General features: G+C 43.9%; 1 protein-coding gene across 2 annotated transcripts; it reads left to right on the top strand.

Moving 5' to 3' along the window:
• The first annotated feature begins 6,200 nt into the window (after nt 1–6,200).
• Nucleotides 6,201–20,671, top strand: LOC111071789 (T-box protein H15). Of its 2 annotated transcripts, none has more exons than XM_022363304.2 (7): nt 6,201–6,855; nt 7,263–7,704; nt 9,548–10,077; nt 10,169–10,302; nt 16,386–16,671; nt 18,014–18,258; nt 19,537–20,671. In XM_022363304.2, exons 2-7 carry the CDS (start codon nt 7,383–7,385, stop codon nt 20,075–20,077), a joined length of 2,058 nt encoding a protein of 685 aa, XP_022218996.2. In that variant the 5' UTR covers nt 6,201–6,855; nt 7,263–7,382; the 3' UTR covers nt 20,078–20,671. The 2 variants fall into 2 exon arrangements, with proteins under 2 accessions (XP_022218996.2, XP_022218997.2); XM_022363305.2 differs by having other exon boundaries at nt 10,172–10,302.
• The last annotated feature ends 1,610 nt before the right edge of the window (nt 20,672–22,281 follow it).

Raw genomic sequence — 22,281 nt, forward strand, 5'->3', positions numbered from 1 at the left:
TGGAGAAGGCTTCTAGGAAACCAAAGAACCGAGAAGGCCAGACAAATCAGCGTCACCTTGTGCCTGGTTCTCAGGAGACAGAGCGTCTCTAACCGCGATAAGATCATTGGCATCGGCATCAGCATCAGCATCCCACGCACACACCTTCTAGGAGGAGTATGGATAGGAGTTGGGGGAACTATGTACATTGTACGTGGCCCCTCGTTCACCTCGTTGATCTTTCACACCTTGTGCCGCAGTCAGCTTCCTACAAGTTGGGTTGTCCAGGCCTCCGCCTCGCTCTATTGTCTGGCATGTCAAGATTTTCATTGTTTCATTTTCCCTGGCCTACCCACGCTCCTTTGGCGTTTTCCTGGGATCGGGATGGATGTCCTTGCATCCGATATAAATCGCATTAATCACATGGTACCCTAACAATGGGCCAGCAAGGTGTGATCACAGTTTTGACAGCGACAATGACAAGAGATTTTTATTGGTTACCCCCAAGAACAACCTGTCCTCTTCTCAGCCCCCTTCCCATACTCGCCCCGATTCAATAGAATACCTGACTATAGCTGACATTGTGTCTGCCTGTTCCATTGTCTGCTTCGGCTAAGATCTCTCTTACTTTCAGATTTTCCCCTTACCAAACGCCGACTCCAGCTCCGAGTCATCCGAAGGCAATTTATTAATATTTAATAAGCCTCAAGTCAAGCGTCGAGTTGAGCTCTTTATCGTGTGGGTGGCTCGGATGAGGGCACATTCTTCGCATCCCATTGACGGCGACTATCTCTGTGTGTGGCTCTCCCTCTTTTCCTCCATCCATGACAAGCCACCTCTGTAGAATACGGCAGCCAACTAGTGTTTGTCGTGTTCTCCAGCCCAGGTCTGCGTCTCTTTGATCTAACCGTTTTGTTTATGTTGAAGAAGTAATTTGCAGCTTTTACACTAAGAGAACCAAAGGGGCGAATGACTAGTCTCTGTCCTCTGTCAGTGGGATCCTAAATGAGCAAACGATGTTTTTACTTCAGTCGATCGGAAGAACATAATTAATATACATTCGGAAATTGTTTAAGCAATTCTACTATTAATTTCTCCAAGTGCAACAATTATCTGTCTCAACTTCATCATCGACAGCAACAGAACAGCATCCATCCACATCAGCAGCAGCAGCAGCAGCAGCAGGAATTGATGCTGCAAGTTGAGCTCATAAATTTTGACAGCAAACGGAACGCGTGTTAATAATAATTTCAATTGCTGCTCCGGCATTTGATGTTCTCCGCCAGGCTGGCTGCTGGCTGGCTGATCCCCGTCCAGGATGTGGTCCATACCGAAAGATCGTTAATCTCGACGAGAGAGAGTGGAGCGTTTGTTTCTCTAGCACATTTGATGTGGCAATTACCATGTGGCAGGAAACAGTCGTGCCACGGCCGAAGACCAAAACAAATGTATCTGCATACGAGTACGCTCGTCGCACCATTTGTATTTGTATCTGTATCTGTATCTGCATCTGAGGAGGCTTATCTGCATCTGCTGGAAGCCCAGTCTCTCCCTGGACTCTGTGGCAACAGTGGGCGTGCATCATTGGCAATTTTACCATATTATCAACGCATCTGTGAGCCGACAAAGTGTTTTCAACGCTTTCGGTAGTTGTGGCACGCTGGTTCTTCGGTTGGAGCTTCGGGCTGGAACCTCTTTTTCTGGTTACCGATGATGATGCTGCTCTGCTCTGCTGCCTGCAGCTGGAAGGCGTTGCCAGAGCTGCGAGCCAGCTTCGATCTCGATTCGATTAATTTTCGCATTAAGCTCGGGCACAGCTCCGCCCTAGACATGGCCAAAAGGATTTGATTTGCCTACAATTTTTCGCAGTTGTGGGCGCGGTAATGAAATCAAATTAGGGACGAGATCAGGGACTCACTGCTGCTGCCGCTGCTGCCGCTTCTGCCGATGCTGTGGCTGCTGGCATAATGGATTTGCTTTGCTCTGGTCCTACTCTGGAATCTCTCAAGGATAAGTGCCCGTTTGGGTTCGGGTTCGCGTCCTTGGTATTCCGATCTGGTCACAGTCACACCTGCCCTCCAGTGACACGCTTCGCTCGCACTCCTCCTCAAGGATTCCCAGGCACTGGCACTGTTACTGGCACTGCCATAAAATACAATTGTTTGCAATTATTATTTTTCCGCTTTTTGTTCCACCTTCTGGGGCACAAAGGATTAAGGTTGCAGCAACCAAAAGCAAAAACAAAACCATTTGCTACGCAATTTATATGCAACAATAGGAGGGAAAAAAGCGTAAGGCACACATGTTGGTTCGATTTTGGGCAGCAATAAAATTGATATATCCCGTGGCACAATATGGCTGCCATGTGCATTTAGATGGCCATGTCCTGACACGGCTTCAACGGCTTAGTTTTCCTTCCTTGTTTTTCTGCACGCTTATTGGCCATTTAGTGCACGTCGGAGTGGGGGAAAAGAACCGCAAGGAAAATAGTGAAATTTCCCAAATAAAAACTAATGGATAGCGACAGCAGCAGCAACATCGGGCATGGAATCCAGTCTGCGGCTTCCGTTTCTGGCATAATCCCGTCAAAGCGTAAACAAAAATGTATTGTATCTCCTGCCATACAATTTCAATGGGAATGGATTCTGGAGAGTTGATTGGGTTGCGTTTGCATCACCATCGCCCCTTCCAGCGCTGTTTTCCTATTTCCGGAAAGGTTTCCTCATATCTTGCTTTCAGGTTAGTTATAGACTTCTATGATGTTGTTCATAAATAAGTTTTGGATTGCTTTGCTTTGATTTGTAGGCAGTGCGGAATATGCTGAAGTTATGCAAATTTCTCAAGCCGAGACCAGCTCTTCAGCTAAAATGTTTCTGTTTGTTCAGACATCAAGACGAATTGAGATTTTGATCGGTAAGAAGTGAGGTAAATATATGGAGTTTTTAAAGTATATTGGAAACAGGAAACAACAAATGATTTTCTGCCTCCAACTTTATATATGCAGAAATATATATATCTCATCAATTCTAAATGAAAGCAGTTTCATTTTTATACTTTTTTCCTCAGTGTTAATGGAAACATATCAGTGTTCATTTCTCCCTAACTTTTCTTCTACTTTGTTTCATTCATTTCCCAAATTAATCGCTAAGAAATTTCTAAATACTATTTTTGTAGCCTTTTTTGCATTGGCAAAAATATGCAATGTGGCTCAATCCACAGCCGCAGAATCCAGTGGCACTTCTAAATGAGTTTAGAGTGCACTGATATCCGTCGATGGTCAGAAATACCGAGGCAACAGCTGCATTATGGGCCATGGGCATTTGATAAATTTAACGACTTCGTACAGATGATATGGATGCTGTCTGACAAGAAACCAAACCTTACCGCTTGAGCAACCCACTTTGAGTCTTGAAATGTTTTGCATGAGTCGAAATATCAGTAAACAAAAGATGACAGTGATCAGGACAATGTAATGTTCGCCTTCAAAAGAGAGCGCCTTAGAAGCTGGTTTAAGAAAGCACTAGAACAAGAGGAGTTTTTACTTTTCGAACGACTATCGTAATACATATTGTTACAAGACGTTAAAAACTACAATAAACAGATTTATATACATACATATATCACCTCTAAATGTTGCCTTTGCCTTCCCACCTTCAACATATTATTTCCCTGCCTGAACTTTGCTCCTGTCTCTTCCCACTAAACATTGAAAAATATCTCTGCTCTTTTAATCAACTTGGAAGAAACATTCCCTTAACCACTTCATTAGCCAGAGAGAAAAAATCCCCCCGAGTGGAATACACCCAAACTATTTAAAGAACAACACCATTAGGAGAACACGCCCTTTTAATTTCATTAAATCAAATTCAAATTGCCCAAAAGTTAGACGAACCAACCCACACTGAAAATAAAACAAAGTGATTGCAATTTTTCACTCCACAACAGGACCAGGAATTCGAATAGGAATGGGCACGTGGGACAGGGACAGGGACTGGGATAGGGATAGAGTGGAGAAAAAACAGGAAAGTTGAAAAAATATGGTGGCATATGCAAATGAGATTTCAGGGCAGGAAACAAATCATTGAAAAATTGTCACCGAACCGCGACAAAGCAAACAAAAGCGGGAGACGGGGGAAGGGCCCACCCTGTCTGGGTTCTGGGTTCCACCATATAGCGCACCTCCCTCCAGTATTTCCCGCGCTATACCTCTCTCTCTCTCTCTCTCTGGCCGATCTGGCCACCATCAACATCGCCATTAGTGGCTCAATTGTGCGCCACATCGGCTGGCAACCACGAATCGCATGCAAATGAAACCGCAGTCGGCCGGTAGAAAAAAAGGACTACTCCGACGAGCACGGCGCCGCGTATCCTCATCCTCTTCCGCGTCCGCATTCTGGAGCAAGGGCAGGGGCCGGGGCAGAGGGCGCAGCTGACGAATTGTGAAAAAAGTCAGGAGGAGGGCAACAAGATGGTGGCGGTATGTCTGGTGTGGTGCCACCGGAGGAGGCAGGACTCCAGGACTCTCTAGGACTATAATTTTCTGCTGCGTTCACACGCCATCGTCGCATTTTTTTCCATCCTCTGTTTTTTTTTCTTCCTTTTGAGCAAACATTTAAATTAAAAAAATTTACATACGTTATCTAGGGAGGGGTGGGGAGTGAAGCCGAGCGATGGTAAAGTGTGGAAGGAGTGAGGGGGCTGTGAGGGAGGAAGAGTGACAGGAACCCTGATATTCAATTATGATTTTCCGATTGGACGCCGCACACGAGACACTTTCTGAGATAACTCTCGAGGTCTCCTGTCTGTCTCTCTTCTGGGATAATGGTGATATGGGGAGGAAACGAAAAGTACGGGTATACATATAAAACATCGAGGAACCAAAAATATTGCCCGAAAATGATACTGATGATACAAGGGTACTACTTCTAGTATATTGAATTTTATCGAATTAAGAATGCTTCGCTGGCAATGCTGATCATTAATCAATAGTTTAAGATATTCCTTCTGCCTTCAATATTTCCCTGTAGCATGGAGGTATCAAATCTAATTATCAAATATTATAGGAAATATTTGTGCAATGTTTTCTGTTGTTCTGTTTTACATCAAGTACAGATAATTTAGTTTGGGGGAGCAAACGTTTCTTTTATGTAAATTTTCTTTTGTGAGATTTTTTAGAGGGCCATAAATTTTTGACGTTTCATTGACGGGTCCTGTCCTTGAGGGTGAGATGTGTTCTGTTTGTACTATGTACACATATTCTTAAAATAAAATATAATACAAAAAAAATAATAAAATAAAATAATAATGTCAGCCAATATAAAGAAAATTGATTGTTTTATCGGATACCTCCTCTTAAAATTTCAATAAGCTACATTTTATTGCTGCTATAATATTTAAGTTCGTCCCTGTATATTCTCCAAAAATTTCAGCGTAAAATACCTTTCACAGATTCACAGAAATGTCATTCAAATCAACACTCATCCCATGCACTGAAAACTACACTCAATAAACTCCACTCATTTGAGTGTGGTGAGTAGAAAACAAATGGAATCGGAACAAAGCGTATGAAACAATGAAAAAGTGCACAAATATCCGATGATATTTACAAAACACACCCCCTCTCTGAGTCATTCACAAATGCACTCGACACTCAAATACTTCCTCAGAAACTGACTCACTCGCTGGCTAATACACTCAATCAGACCATGCAGAAACTCGCTTGAGCAGTCTCACACTCACTCTCACACACACACACACACACTCTCTCATGCATGCTATTCACTCACACTCATTCTTGCCCTCATTCACTCACACGCTCATACCCATGGCAACAACTACAACAACGACCCAACTGTCAACAGCCGCCCAAAAACAAAATGACGAATTTATGGACATGTTTGCGCCAAACAGAGAACTGCCGCTCAAGCGCTCTCTCGACTGCATGACACTAGTGGTCTCACTCTCACACTTTGAGTGCATGGGAATGTTGGCGTTCGTCGGAGTGGTGTTGGGAAATGGAAATGAGTTATGCGCGCAGCGTCGACGTCGCAGTCGCTGCATGGGAATGCAGACCATACAGCTGCCTCGCTCGCACTTCTCATAATTGAAACTTTTTGCGGTTAACCGCGCGCCGTGTCGTCTCTTACGTAGCGAGGGCTTAGCGTGACGTAAGGCCAAAAGTTTTCTTTTGGCACTGGCCCGCGTGTCAGTGCCGCCAGGAATCTGACGCTGGCTGCGACGAGACGAGGCAGCGGAGCATCAACCAAGTGCCTTACCTTACCCCCACGCCTGCCCCCCGTTAGACCGTTAAGCCGTAGAGCGCTACACGTGACGTAAGACTATTTATGGCGTTACGTATTGGGGTGTTGAAAACCTTTGCCGTAAGATCGGTTCTTCACTCTTTTGGGGGTCAGAATCGACTGCGACTTCGTCTTCGACTTCGGCTTTCTGCCACTGCCGCAACGTGCCGCCGCTGCCTCATTTTGTTGCCGCTGCCTTTGTGCTTTTGGCTTTGCTTTTGCGAATGCGTTTACATGGCGGCCAAAAGCGAATCGGGCCGGCGCTCATTCGATTCATGGCGATTCATTCAATGGTCAGCTGCGTGACTGTGTGGCAGCGACGGCTCGGCGGCTCCAACACACAATCTCTCTCTATCTCTCTTCCGGCACGGTGCTAGACTCTCGACCCGGACCCAGACACCGGACGCCGACACGGACACAAAACCCGGACCCGGGGACCTCGTTACGGTCGTAAAGTGTGCGAATCCCGGCTAAACGCAATGTGTGTTGTTTTCGAGAACTGGCTGTGAAACGATAGCGAATATTGAAAGGATATTTTGAATACAATTTTAAAAATAGCTGGAAATGTTTAAATACGGTAAACATGCAATAAAATATTGAGATCATACTTCAAACAATTTCATAAATGAATAAACTTGATCAAATATGATAAAACTGCAAATACGAAACTAAAAATACAAATATAAAACAAACAATTAATTTGAACTTAAAAAAAGCTCCATTTATTGAACTACATACAACTACTATAAACAAATGGAAATATGATTTTAAAAACTAATAAAGAGTATACGTTACGTTGAAATTTCAAGCCCAAAGAAAATTTGTATACAAAACTGATCATCACAATATAAACAAATAAATCAACACAATTTTTTAACAATTTAAAAATGACAATAATAATACTCAGACAATAATTAGCACATATACATTTTAAGCAAATTTAAAAAAAAATATATAACATATACCATTCTCTATCAAATACAGAAAAAATCTCCAATAAAACGCTAGCAAAAGCCCAAAAATAAATCGAAAACTGTATATACTATAGACATCCGTAAAATACCGGAAAATCAAAACACTGCAAGGGGAAAACTCGGCTTGAAAATGCTTCTGAGCAATCAGCCAGCAAATACTAAGCCCCCACAGACGCCTCCTCCGACGTCGTTGTCTTCGTCGTCGTCGCAGAACTTCAAGTCCAAGCTTCAGCAACAAATTGCCACAGCGGCTGTGGCAGCAGCCGCAGCGGCAGCCACCACGAACCTCGCCAACGGCAGCGCCACTCATCATCATCATCACCATCATAATCATCATCCGCATCATCAGCATCAGCACAACATTTCCTTTGCCACGGATTTCTCAATTGCCGCGATTATGGCGCGCGGCGGAAACGCCCCGAGCAGCCGCGAGCCATCCGAAAGGAGTCTGAGTGAGTAAAGTAATTCCGACCTTCCACCATCTACACATTACATATATCTGAATCTATCCATACCATACACACTCTTAAATAGATATCAATTTGCATTTCTATGAGCATTTCCTTTTCGTCGCTCAAATTGTTGGTGATTTTTGTAAAATAGTCGTTCATTTGTTCTATGGGTTCTTTCTCAGAAGAAGTTCTATTCACATATATTTATCTTTGCTTTGAATTGATGGATGGTCTGCATAATGAACAGTTCCAGTTTGTTCATTTTTGTTGATTGGGAATGAACAATATTACTGTTAGAACAGCATTTTGTTTTTTGCATATCCAACATGTTGATGTTTAGCTCAAGTTACGCGTTTATACGATAATCAAATGGAACTTTCATTTACATATTTATGATACGGCACAAGCTAACAATTATTTGGAATTCTATCTGAAAAGTAATCGGGCTTAAACTTGTAAATAAAATTGTATAACAAAGTAAAGACATTTTTTTAGGAACTGCAGGCCTTGCAGAACTAAGCTGTATTAAATTTGTAGAAGAAAATATAATACATATTACAGGAGACTTTCCAAATATATATATGTACATATATACAATCCAAGAACTAAGGGACTCTTCGAAAATATTTTATCTCCGTAATTATTTTATTCAAAAATGTTGCGGTGGTTTAAAACATGATCCTTACGAGTTTTCAATTTACCTAATTCTTTGCTCATTTACAATGCAATAAAGCTAATGCTCTCTTATGCGGAGGCCCAAATCCAGTAATTTCCACCGTTCAAGGAATATACATATGTACATATGAAACATATGGTTAATAATCCTAAATTATTGTTTACTTACCGTCACCTTAATAACAATACTGTCTGTCGCATCGTTTGAAGATAGTTTTAAGACAATCTAATGAGAAAATGTTATAGATCATCATACAAGATTCAAAACTCAGTATTGTCGTCTATTATCGTAATAGACTTTCAATAGAATATTTACTTTATTTCACTTTATTTAGCCTTCATTCAATAAAAGCAGTTCCATGTGTTGACGACAGTACATCAAAAGAACCCTCCCGCCCCAATAGAACCTTTCAACAAAAAAAATGCAATTAATCGATTGCTTAGTAATACCCATACCGTTCCCCTTAACCCCTTACACAATTTCCCTCCCCAGTCAGGGAGCAAAAAGTGTCACAATTGCATTATATTTCTCCTCTATTTGCTGTGCATATTTTTTCTCGTATTTTTATTTTTTTGTATGCTTTATAAATTATATATTGATGACAATGCAACGTTGATGACTTGATAATTGCGGCAAATGCGCGGCAATAAAATAATCAAAGCCTATTTGTATGCAAGGGGGGAGAGTATGCCATATGGTGTGGTGGCAGGGGGCATGAAAAGCGAGGAAGATATACTCATACATATCCATATGCATGTATGTATCTATATGCGTATGTTTATCTCCCTCTGTCGCGTATGCAAAACTATTTAGATGCCATAATTGGGTAGAGACAGAAGCTGCAACAGATGCATTCATTAGTGGTGGCCCCCACACTCCACCTCTGCCCCACCATTTGGCCATGCAGCGCGCACACACACACAAACAGATACGCACACAGAAATTGGCAAAATTAACATATGAAATTGCATTTTGAGCAAATAATTGAATTTTTTGGCGTAATCTGTAAAATACATCTGGGCGCGACCGATTCTCGACTGTGTCGAGTGTGTCGAGTGTGTCGACTGTCCCTCGTCATCGACATGCAACATGTTGCCATAGCGCTCTCTGTACTCTGCCTGTTCCTCCCGCATTAACAAGCCAATTTGATGTCTCTGTTGCATCTAGGTCCATTGTCTGTGGAGCAGTATTCGGGGCAGGATGTGGACGATGATGTTGACGTTGATGTGGTTGACTGCAGTGACTCTGAATCGCCGACGGCGCTGGCTGCCACAAATGCAACGGCAGCAGCAGCGGCGGCGGCGGCAGCAGCAGTTCAGGCCCAGCAACAAGCGCGTCAGGCATTGCGTGTTGCACAGCAACAACAGCAGCAGCAGCAGCAACAACAGCAACAACAACAGCAACAACAACGGCAGCAGACACATCACCATGCAACAGCAAACAAGCAACAACGCCAACATCACAATCATCATCACAACAGCAACAGCAACAACAACAACAACAGCAATCACAGCAAATCAAGCAGCCATCGAGGGCGTGCCACAGCCGCCACACCAAATGCTGCCGCAGCTGGATCTGGAGCTGGATCTAGTGGTGGTGGCGGTGGTAGTGGCTCCACTGCCACGGCCACGCCCTCGCCTCCACCGCCAGCCCAGAGTCCCGAAGACGAACGCCTGTCGCCAGAGGAGCCCGCGCAGGTAACCAAACGCAACAAAGTCAGCAATGCTCCTATACGAAAAGCGCTTTTCTTACCATGTCCCACCTTCCGATACTCTCCTCCGTCTACAGCAGCCCACGCCCAAGATACTCGGCTCGTGCAATTGCGACGATCTCACGCCAATCCAGTGCCACCTGGAGACCAAGGAGCTCTGGGATAAGTTCCATGAATTGGGCACTGAAATGATCATTACCAAATCGGGCAGGTGAGTCAAGAAACTTGCACACAAAAGTCTATGGTGTAGATTTACATTTACACTAAAGAGTATCTTTGAGTGGTATATGAATGGGATGAATGGTTGGTGTTCAGGCAGTTCAATTAGTGAGGATAGGTCTTGGGTAGGAGTCTGGTAGAATATGAATGAATATAAAAATACTTTTGATAAAGTTGTGGGTTCCCTGAAAGAGGTTGGATTTTATTTAGATTACACTCTTGGAAAGATGTTTCGGTTGGTATAACTATCTGTGTCAAATGTATACAGGGAGTTTCTCATATGTGATGTGACGGGTAAATAAATCATTATTCTTTGAGTGCCTTATAAGCGAATTTTAAATGTAAAATAGAGCATCGCCTTTGTACATATATCTGAGCGTAGATTTTACATCAACGTTATCATTTTAATGTTCATGTTTTCCTCATTCCTCATTCATACAGTCCCCACACTCACACTCTTGTCTAAATTTGCAATCGATTAGGTTAAACGTGCACCGAACAATTTTCAGTATTCATTTACCAATAGCAATTGCAGAAATTCCCAAATAATCGATCTCACAGTGTTTGTCGCTATCCCCAGGGTCCACTTGCATCACAACTTCCTCTCCTCACATGCATTTTATTTCATTTAACTTTCATTGGAATTCAATTTGCCGCAGGCCTTTTGCCCAGTGGTGAGACTGGGGCGTGCTGCGTGGAGTATGTGATGAGGGGCAGTCCGGGTCATAACCATAATGCCGCCCCCGGCAGTCGGGCACCAATCAGGGCACTCCACTCCACACTGCCCACGAATAGTCCTCGAAACAGAAACTCGAACAATCAATAAAACTTTAATGCGCCTTTCACCCATGGAACCAAGCCCCATATCGCCACCAGCCCCGCCCCGCCGATGACGCCTCCTCGTCTTAACTGGAAAATATCAACAACTTTTTGGTTAGTTTCTCATTTAGATGGCTCCATGAGCTGGCCAAGAAATTTGATTGACATGGCATCGAAATAATATGCCGTCGATTTTCGATTAGCAGAAAACAAAAATTGGGAAGCCGCCAGACCAACAGAGAGCCTGAACCCAGGGGAAGCAGCTCGTTTCATCAGCGGTTTGGGTCTACAACATGAACAGGAAAATAAGTTTTATATACCCTTCCAAATATTTTCTTCGTATAGCTGGGAATAGTTTGTGTAAAAACAGAATGATTAGGAACAGTACCCTGTACCGTCACTCACATAAATGCGTTGCAAACATCTAGTCAAAATTAGTATACCCTCTGCAAGGGTATAACGCCACACACAAACACCCGTACCCACACACAGACCTGGGTTAAACGACTTTTCATTCGCAACTCAACAAAGAAGTTGAAGAAATTATTGCTTGACGATATTTCTCGATTCTCGTGCGAATGTCGTGTAGGATGGATGGATGGATGGCAGGTTGGGCAGGGGGGGGAAACTGGTGGGCTGAATGCGAAATGCGAATGAATACGAAACGAATAAGGAAACATGAACGAACGAACGAACATGAAACACAACAGTTTGGGTGCCAGAACCTTTTGTTTTTGTTCTGTTTTTGGGCTCACTTTTTTCTGCTATTCTCCTTCTCTTCAGTTTTTGGATAACATGCGAAATGCGCATTAGTCGCTAGGTGGTAGTTAGGAGCTCTGTTTTTTGATACTCCGCTGCCCCTTTCACTGTGGATGGGTATGATGGATTTGAGGGAGGGGTCAGATGGTGATGGTTAGCCCCAAATCCATCATACCAAAGACTATACAATAACGATTACTATTGCATAGTCTTTCATCATACCAACTGTGTGGCTGCTTCCTGAAATACACCAGCCTAATATTGAATATTGAATATTTAAATGAAAGTTATTATATATAATGGATAAATCAAAATAATTTTAATAATTATCATCATTTAAAATATCTATTTAAATTCTATTCAAATTTGCAAAGTATGGATAATTCTTAAGTTTAGATAACATTTCAGATTCAAATATTCTTTTCTTTGCTGTTACTGGGTATCACGCATTCGACTCTCTGTTCGATTTATGTCTTATTGTTTTTAGTGTTTTTGCTTTTCTGTCTTTTCGCTTGGCAACTTTTGTTTCGTTTGTTTGTTTGATGTTTATGTTGTGTGTTTTTTTTAAGCCTTTCGTAGCCGTCAACAGTCGACCCCAAAAGATATCTCCACCTCCCCCCATGCCCCTGCTGAGCGCATTTACGACACATTAACAAATTTACTCCTTTCGCTTCTGCTCCTCCTGAATCCTGAATCCTGAGCTCTGAGTAGAAAGTCCCGAGTCCGGCTCCCGAGTCCGGCGTCCACACAAAGTATAAATTGCATTGTAATAGCTGCCGATTGTCGCGCTAACAACACATTTGCATGTCCCCTTGCTTTTGGACCCATTCCGTTTCGTGTTCTGTTTGACTCTCGGTGTTTTTTTGGTGACTGCTGCCACTGTCTCAACTGCCACTGCTGCCCTGTAATTAGCCAAAGGATACCGATGCCCAGCTCTGACCGACACTTGCCGCCGCTTATTCGTATTTACATTTGTGCGGGTTTGACGAACGGACGGCAACACAATTGCAAAAAAAAAAAAAAGAGTGGCCAAAAGAGAAGAGAAAGAGAACAATAATTCCCAATGCCGATATACATCTATGTCAGCACGTCGTTTGGTAGCTAAACATGTCCGACCAGGGGAAGTGGGAGTGGCAATGCGGGACATTTTTTTCGTTTGTGAGTGATACATTTTAGATTACAAAAGTATATGCTTGGGTACAGCTTTTAGATGGCATGGTTCGGTGGCATGTTCAGCAGGAATCAGATGTGGATACGAAAGGTTCTGTAGTGAAAAATATACGAACAGGAATAGTATGGGGTATCTGGGATATATGTATGCCTTATGCTCCCATAGAGGATGTGGGTGGATTTATGTGAATTTTCATCTACAGTAGTTCTATATCTAATCATACGGATATACTCAGTGTAACAGCTTTACTTACTGTCAAATAATCGGATAAATGGAAGATGCATTCCCTTTGCAGTCAGTCGTCATTGAACTACCATCAAAATGTTGCAAAAGAGCATGCGCATCTCCCGCCAGAGCGGAGCCATGAAATGCGGACAAGAAGTGCATCAAATTGCGAAGACATTCGGGCCCGAAACAAGAAGCCAACTTCGAGGATGATTTACAGCCCAAGAAAAGAGTCAGAGATTGTTTGAATTGTTGTTTACCTGTTTGTCAGATGGTCAGGTTAGCTCTCAGGACTGCTCTCCTTGTGTGTGTCTATGGGTATGTGCTGGCTGCTGCGGTCATTGAAATAAAATATCACGTGGTTTGTGATTTTGTCACGCTGTCAGCGGTTTTGAGGTTGGCATTTTCCGCATTCTGTTGCCGGTTCCGTAGACAAAGGCGGCGCACAAAAGTCAGCAGACGCGGGCGGGCTAATTGTTTTGACCTCTCGCCCAGCGGGTCGAGGTCCCTCGGTTTGTCAATATTTTGCGACAAACTCTTCACGCCTATCAGGTCAGATCTGTCTATCCCGGGGCTAGGGTCCGAAAGGACAGACAGTAGCACAAGATGCATGGCAATTGCAATTTTCATGGTGCAACGGGCTCGGCATCGGCAGGCAGAAAATTCTGTATTAATTTCCGTAGTTTCAGAAACTTTTGCCACAGCTCCATTAATATTTCAACGAACAGCTGAACTACGGCCCAAGACCCAGACCATTTATCAGGGGGAATCGACAGGAACAGACAACAATTGAAACAAGTTAATCCCCCAGACGAAAGGTGCGGCAGGGTCAGAGACGGGTCTAAATTATGAATTAATCAACTAATAAAAGATGGAAGTAGCAGGGAAAAGGGGGAGTGTTGTCAGTTCCCGATAAGATCTAAGTTATAGTTTTATATATCCGTTTTTATTCTGTTTTTTTTGTTGTTGTTTCGTTTGGTTTTCGGGGTTGGTTCGTTTTGTTTCGTTAGTCGCTGGCTAATTTGCATTTTATTAATTTAGACCTTGAGGCTTAATTTGCTGTAACAAAGGTGTTGATAATGAATTGGCGGCTCTCCCATAGGGTCTCTCCATGCTCTATATATGGCGTATATTCGGCCAGACTAATTGAAACCAAAGCCACCCCAAGTCGCTGATGGCCAGTCCTCCCCTTGTGGTATTTCTGGCCATGGCAAATGGTGTGTAAACTTCATAATTGTAACCTTTGGCACCTAAGCTCGGTCCGGTCCGGTCCAGTCCACGTTCACGTTCACGTCCACTCCTGCATTCCACACTAAAACTGAGTAAAAGCCATTTCCCTAATTTTCCCATAAACAAATACATAAAATCCACACCAGCAAAAGAAAGAACTAAAGTCGTTGCGATGGGGTTTTCCCCAGAAGGTGGGGTGTGGTCAGTGCCTCCGGCTGTCGCTGTAGCTGTGGCTAATAAAATGTATGTAAATGCTGGAATATGATTTACGACATTGCCGTCTCGTAGCCCCCCAAAAGCTGTACGGGGGGTGGCATTAGATATGGGAAAGCCATAGCCAAAAAAAGGCGTGGCAGTTGGTCTAGCTTCGCACATTTATGGGCACATTAGCAGAGCCATCAAACCGCCAAGGAAAGTGTTAACAATCCGAATAAATTTAGCTGGTACTCGAACTTCCATTCCATTTCTGCTTCTTCGTTTTTGGCCAAAAACAAAATGGAAGCTTCCGGCTGGGGCGGCTTCCGCTTGGCTGCAGCTCGTAGATATTCAGATAAGAGAAACCATGTTAAATGCCGGCTACAATGGTGCTAATTGTGGCATGCAACTGCACTTGCTACTTGCTTTGCAGCAGACCCAACGATTGCCGCGACTGTTATTCGTTTTGGTTGTTGCTCAAACTAAATAGTGGGGCCATATCCACAACTGTTGCCAAAACAATTGGCGCGGTGACACTGGCCACGCCCAGCCCCCAATAATGGGCTGTAAAGCAGGGCGTTGACAAGCTGCAATTGTACAAATCACACACAAATATGAGTTACAATGAAAAAGAAACGCCAAAACGTTTTTTTTTTCAGAGCAGTTCTGGGTTCAAAGTCTTGGGGGATGTGTTGAAGAAAGGGATGATTAAACGGCTAGGCAACTACCTCAGGGTTTCTTTCCCCAAACGATTTCCGCAGTAGCAACAACTACAAAATGTACCAAAAGGAGGAGTTCAGGGGTTCAGTTTTGGTTCAAAATATGTATCCAATACTAAACAATATAGATAAATAAAATAAAAAATAAATAAATAAATAATAAATAAATAAAAATATAATATTTTTAGATTCTTTCAAGCTGTGTAATGCACCTCAATGTTACACATCTTTTTCGTATCTTACTCATTGTATATTTTAGGCGTTACTCAACACTGTTCATTGCTTAGAAGTTGTCAATGGTTCGCTGATAATTATTACATTTTATTTCAACAAATGGCTCCCCATTAATTTACCAACTCAACTCAAAGCAAATCAATTATAATTAGCCAACCCACACCACGTGTAATCCGTCTAGCCAGCACACACACATACAGATACACAAAAAAAGTATATACCCTCATAGACACAAACACCCAATGTTGTGGGCTTTATGTTCGTGGCTCTGACAAGGCGTTCCGTTCTCCCCATGTTCTTGGCTCGGAGACAAATGACAAAAAAGTGGGCTGGGTCATTAGCGTCATTTACACTTACCTTCGACCGCAAACACACAAAAAACGACAAATTGTTGTTATATAATTTCAACTGTTGATGGTTTTGCGGGGAAGGTGGTTTGTGGAATGGTTAGGGGGGGTGGCACACCCTCTGTACCCCTCGCAGTGGCGTGGGTCCTGCGACATCGCTTGCGGAAATGTGTCAAAAACGTGCTAAAAGTCATAAAATTAAATATGCGTCTTATTTGCATACCCCGCAGCGAATGCTCACAAAACAACACCCCCTCAACCCTGCAACACAATGGCGGGCAATAAAAAAATAGTTCACGATTTTCCCTCCTTTCTCCATGCTTTTCTTTGAGTTCACTAACATTTTCCGACCCCACACCACTTGGTCCACTTTCAGGCGCATGTTCCCCACGGTGCGTGTGAGCTTCTCGGGTCCATTGCGGCAGATCCAGCCCCCGGATCGGTATGCCGTCCTGCTGGACATTGTGCCCCTGGACTCGCGGCGCTATCGCTATGCCTACCATCGCAGCTCCTGGCTGGTGGCGGGCAAGGCGGATCCACCGCCGCCGGCCCGCATCTACTGCCATCCGGATTGCCCCATCAGCCCGGAGGCCTTGCGCAAGCAGGTCGTCTCCTTCGAGAAGGTGAAGTTGACAAATAACGAAATGGATAAGAGCGGACAGGTGAGTCGAACTCTAGATACTGGGGGTGGGTTGGGTGCTTAAGCCAGCAAAGGACATTCACGGGGTGGATATGCAGGATTGTTAGAGGCAGAAGGAAATCGATAAACAGGGAGGGAGTGGGTAGGGTTGGATGTGTATATGGATATGGATATATTAATATGTTCACAAAGGATAAGAAAAACAGGTCTTACTGGGGCTGCATCTCTACTTTATTCTGTTGTAGACTATTTATGTTTTCTTTTGTCTTTTGTGAGAAAACTCACTTCTGCGAAGTCAAAGTCAAAGATAACCCACGACTTAAACGCTATTCCCTCAGAGTGCGACTAATGTGGAACGTGGAACGAGAGAAGATACCTGAAAACAAGCTCCGAACAAGGAGCTGGATTGACCAGGCAAATATACAAATGTTTATCGTCCTTTGGGACATCGCCTTAAGGGCCACTCTTCAGCATAGGCATAAAAGCGTTTACATTCCTATGATTGGTATGTGCTGGTGATTGAACTCGTACCTTTATTGCGTCCAAGACGTACAGCCGAGGGGTTTGTGGAAAGGTAATGCTTCCTTCGCAGTTTTTTATTGAATAAAATGCAATGTGCATGGAGCGTGTGAATCCACTTGGTCTTGACAAAAGGCTTTTATCCCAATGAGGACGAAAAGAGAAAGTGGAGATGTGGGGAACAAAGCTTTGAAAGAAGTTACTAAAGGTTAAAATGTTTAATTTAAAAGCTGGCAGATTTCCAACTGCAGCCTCCTGTCTTTGATTTTAACGGATATAATATTAAATATATGCAACTACTGACTCTTAACCCCAATTCCAGTGAGAGCACCTGTGTGCAAGCAGTTCTGCCATCCCGAATTCATTTATGAATAATTTAGGGAAGACGCAAACACATAAACTGGCGGGCGGCTGACTGGCATTGTCTTCAGTCCCCGGTTCTGGTTCTTGTTCTGGTTCGGGGCAGGGTCGTGACGGGTCAGATGGGGTCAGCCAGAGTTGCCGCATGCACATATGCAAATGGCATTGCGCGCGCACAAAAATGAATGAAAATTGTTGGCAATTTGGTGGCAAATACTCCCCCACCGACTCGCCCACATGTTCTGAGCCCAAGATCCGAGTGGCGACGCTTTGTTTACGAGCCTGCTACCGTTTTTATCGCAGCCATAAAGGACGGGGACTGGTATGTGGGATAGGAGAATGGGAAGATGCAGAATGGAGGCTGCAAAGCCTTTCGAGGACAGTCAAAACAAACATGGACTACTTTTTATGGGCGTACATTTTTTATAGCACAGACAACAAAAACATTCGCATTCAGGGAATTCGTTTCATGTCGTTTCTTACAGGTCGTGCTGAACTCAATGCATCGCTACCAGCCACGGATCCACTTGGTCCGAATGAGCCACGGCCAGAGCATACCCGGCAACCCCAAGGAGCTGCAGGATATGGATCATAAAACCTTCGTTTTCCCGGAGACCGTGTTCACGGCCGTGACGGCCTATCAGAATCAATTGATTACGAAACTGAAAATCGATTCGAACCCGTTTGCAAAGGGATTTCGCGATTCGTCGCGTCTCACAGACTTTGATAGGTGAGTGTCTTCCCCGCGATTCACTAGTTGGCCCCGTTTCTGCCATTTTTATGGGGTCATGTCTGATTTATGGCCTAATTTACGATGGCCTGTTGAGCCGTAAAACCCTACAGTAGCTGAAGTAGCTGAAGTTGTTGCTGATTAGCGAAAATGTGTGAAAGTGTCGGAGAGCAGAGTGCGGAATGCGAAGTGTGGAGCAGCTCCGTCCTGACGCATTTCCATTAGCAACTCCTGCGGCTGCGACGTGCTGCACTTGCGATCAATCACCCGATGCCGTCGCTGTTGTGATTGAAGAATGATGTGATGTGGGAACGGTTGTTGGATTTCTCTGAAAAAATACAGATTAAAGGGCAAGTTCTATGATCATGCATGATGTTTCTTTATGAGTGGAAAAACTTGGCACGGCAACGTGTGCATTCAGAAGGACTTCCAAGTAAATCTGTCTCAGACTGCATTCGATTTCCTCGTGTAAAACTCTTTCAGTCTCTTGCAGCCTTTATCATGTATAGTATATTTTAGTGTTGCCCCGTCTGCAACATTCTTAGTTACATAATCAATCTGTAGAGACATTTCACGTTCTAAATAAAAAACAAAAAAATCACAGACAAATTCTTAATATTAAATCCTACAAATCAGCTTGCTTAAAATTTACTGTTAACCGTTTGCACTCGCTGCAACATTTTCGCACACGACCAACAATTCGGCCACTCAGCAACATGTGTCAGGATGACCTTAGCGCCAAAAGGACCCCGTTCTTCGGGCTTTTTTTTTGGCAAGGGACCTGAGGGCTGCCGCAGCCCTTTTTTCGACAGCAACTTCAAAGTGTTGCAAGGCGGCGACTATTAAGACAGCAAGAGCAACGCAGCAGCAGCAGCGGCAGCGGCAGCAAACGCTCTGCCGCCAGCAGCAACATGGCAACAACATCAAGAAGCAACAACAACAACCATGCAACAGCACACGAGCAACATCGCTGTTGTAGCCGGCACGGCGGCGGCTTAAGTGGCGTAAATTACAGATCGGCGGCTTTAACTTTGAAGCCGATTCGTACATGAAATGAAAACACGAAAATAATGAGTGAATGTATCTCTTGTGGCTCTTGTTGCAGTTGTTGTTGTTGCTGTTGTTGTTGTTCCTGTAGTTTAGTGTCGGCAATTGGCAGTTACTTTCAACGTAATTATGTTATTGCCCCAACTGAAGCTCTGCCCCTGCCCCTGCCCCTACCCCTGCTCAAGACTCTTCTCTAAAGCTTTTCTCATTCTCTCGTCCGTTCGTTTGCAGAGATCCAATGGATGCGTTCTTCTTCGACCAGCATATGCGAGCCGCACCGCTGCGCTTCTTTCCGGATCCGCTAATGTCGCAGCTCACCCCACAAGAGGCGGACGCCGCCTCGCTGGCCCTGCTGGAGAAGGCCCGCCAGCACCTGCAGATGTTCGGCCGCTCGCCGTACACCGAGATGCTGCTACCGCATCTGTACCAGCGGCAGGCTCCACCACCGGCCTCGCACCTCAGCGCCTTCCAGCTGGGGATGTGGCAGCAGCAGTGGCCCCAGCTGACGGCCGGGTTCCTGGCCAGTGCCAATCAACAGGCGGCCTTTGCAGCAGCCGCCGCTGCAGCAGCGGGCGCCAATCGCACACCGCCCCCACCTGTTGCAACAGCAGCACCGCCAGCTCCGGCCACACCCACATCATCGTGCGGCTCGGCGTCGCCGGATCTGCGGGCGAGGCCACAGATGAATCACTATCCGCAGCGCTTCAGTCCGTATCAGGTGCCGCAGCATCAGGCCTCGCCGCCAGCCTCCACAAGAGCGGAGAGTCCTTAAGAGAGTCCCACCCAAAACCAGACACCAGAAACCAGAAAATTCCTTTAAAAATATCTATGAAATGTATGTGCAATGTTGTTGAAAACCTTTTGTAAATAACCCAAAAACCTGTTGCTGCAACATCCAAAGAGAATGCAAGAGAGAGACAGAACGAGAGAGAGAGAGAGTGAACGATGTTGCATGTGATGCTGAAGAGAGAGGGAGATCGTGAACCATGAACCGTTGGAAGTGTGACCAGGCGCTGAATGTGAATGTGAGTCAAGGACAGCGGAAACGGTTTCACTCCATTGTAATTTTCTGTAGAATTATAACAGTATTAGTTAATTTAATTACGCGTAGGCCTAGCATCGACCCCATCCCCCGCCCACCCCTGTGTATCTGTCTGTGTATTGTAATTTAATTTATCCACTTCGTTGTTGTCCATGTGTTCCTATACTTGCAATTATTGTGAAAATTCCACGCTGAATTAAACTCTTTAGACACTCTCCCCCCACCCCACTGCCCCACTGAAAATGCAAAACCCCAAGTACTATAAACACTTATTTAAATGATGTGCAAAGAGAGAGAAACTGAATAAACAATTTATAACACAAAGCGAATAACATTCATTTATATTTGAATTTGAATTTGAATTCGAGTGCGAGTATTGTGTCGGAATGGGAATGGGCTTTCCCCGATTTTGTTTCGCAAACATGCGATTGCCATTGCCATTTCCATTGCCATTGCCGGTGCTGGTGCTGGACAATACGAGACGAGACGAGACGAGTAAATGCTTCCATAAATATGGCCAACAATTAATAACGATGATATTGCCAAAGGGGGTGGGGCTCTCGACTCTCTTTCTCTTTGCTGTGGGGCACGTGATGCGCAGTCGCGCATGGCAGCCAGCCCCGCCACTGACATTTATGCCCCGGCAATGAAATATAATTTATAGAATTTTGTGCTCTTTATGAAAGTCTAATTAATTACCGCTCCGTGTTTTAGTGCTGCCAAAGGGTTGCATGCCATCAACAATGGATGCAGCGAGTTGCAGTTGCAGTTGCACGCGACATGCGTCATCAATTTCTAATGATGTATGTCTGCTCCACAGACATTTGTTATTAATTCCACTGCTCTGCCACTGCTACTGCTCTTTCTTAGCAATTAACATTTTAAAGTGGATGTTTAGTGGAAAAGGTTGGACAACTTGAATGAATACTAAAATAGTACTTTCAGATACTCGTACTTTGTTGCACTCCCCCCTACAATTTGCATTTGAAAAGATCAATTGATTGGGGGAGGTTCAAAGATGAGCCTAACCTTTACAAGACTAGTAATTTATAGTCAAATGAATATGTCAATGCCAGAAATTTATTTTATAGTGTAATTTTATTTATTTAAATTTTTGTTATGCCAAGTTCTTATTTCAATGGTAAGCTAGTTTTCCGTAGACAAAAACTGTCATGCAGTGAAATATTTGTAACGTAAGTGATGTCGTCACTTCCTTCATTCCATATTTCGATCAGATCTGGTTGGATATCCTTGATGACATTGCCACGGCAAGAGTAACAAAATTTGATGGCAGATTGAGCGCCAAACCAGTAATTATGTATAGTTAGCAATCAATAGAATAGCCTGTGAGAATGAGTGTTCTAGTTTAGTGTGACTCTACACTCACGTACTCGATTCCTTCCCAACCAAATGCCATATTTCCCTCACATTTGACATTCCAACTGCGAACAAGCTCTGCTAACCATAACTAATTACCATTCCCACCAATACATTCACAGAAAATCACACCAGCCGAAAGCCACACACAGATACAAATATTTAATAACTTAATTTTGTTGCCCATAGGCCAGGCGGCAAGTTAGAAAATTCAAATGGGCCTCAAAGAGAGGGAGGGATAGACCCAGACAGAGGTTGACTGGGGGGCCGGCCGCGCATTTAAATATGGCTTATATAACCCCAGTGTAGAGTCTTTTTACCTAACCGATAACTAACCAATAATTATACACTTTGAAGCTTACAATTAAAAAATCATTTTTGACCAACGAGCACAAAACTAACTTCTCCTCTCCATTTACGCCACTTTCCAAATGTCTTAATTAAGGCACGTGGGTTTTCGCGGGTGGGGTGGTTGGTATTCGGAAAACAACTGTGAGAAAGTGTCATATTGCTATGAAAAATATATCCAGTTTTACTTTACAATTGTTGTGAGTCCT

Source organism: Drosophila obscura, unplaced genomic scaffold (genome assembly GCF_018151105.1).
Source record: "Drosophila obscura isolate BZ-5 IFL unplaced genomic scaffold, ASM1815110v1 contig_14, whole genome shotgun sequence".
NCBI lineage: Eukaryota > Metazoa > Arthropoda > Insecta > Diptera > Drosophilidae > Drosophila > Drosophila obscura.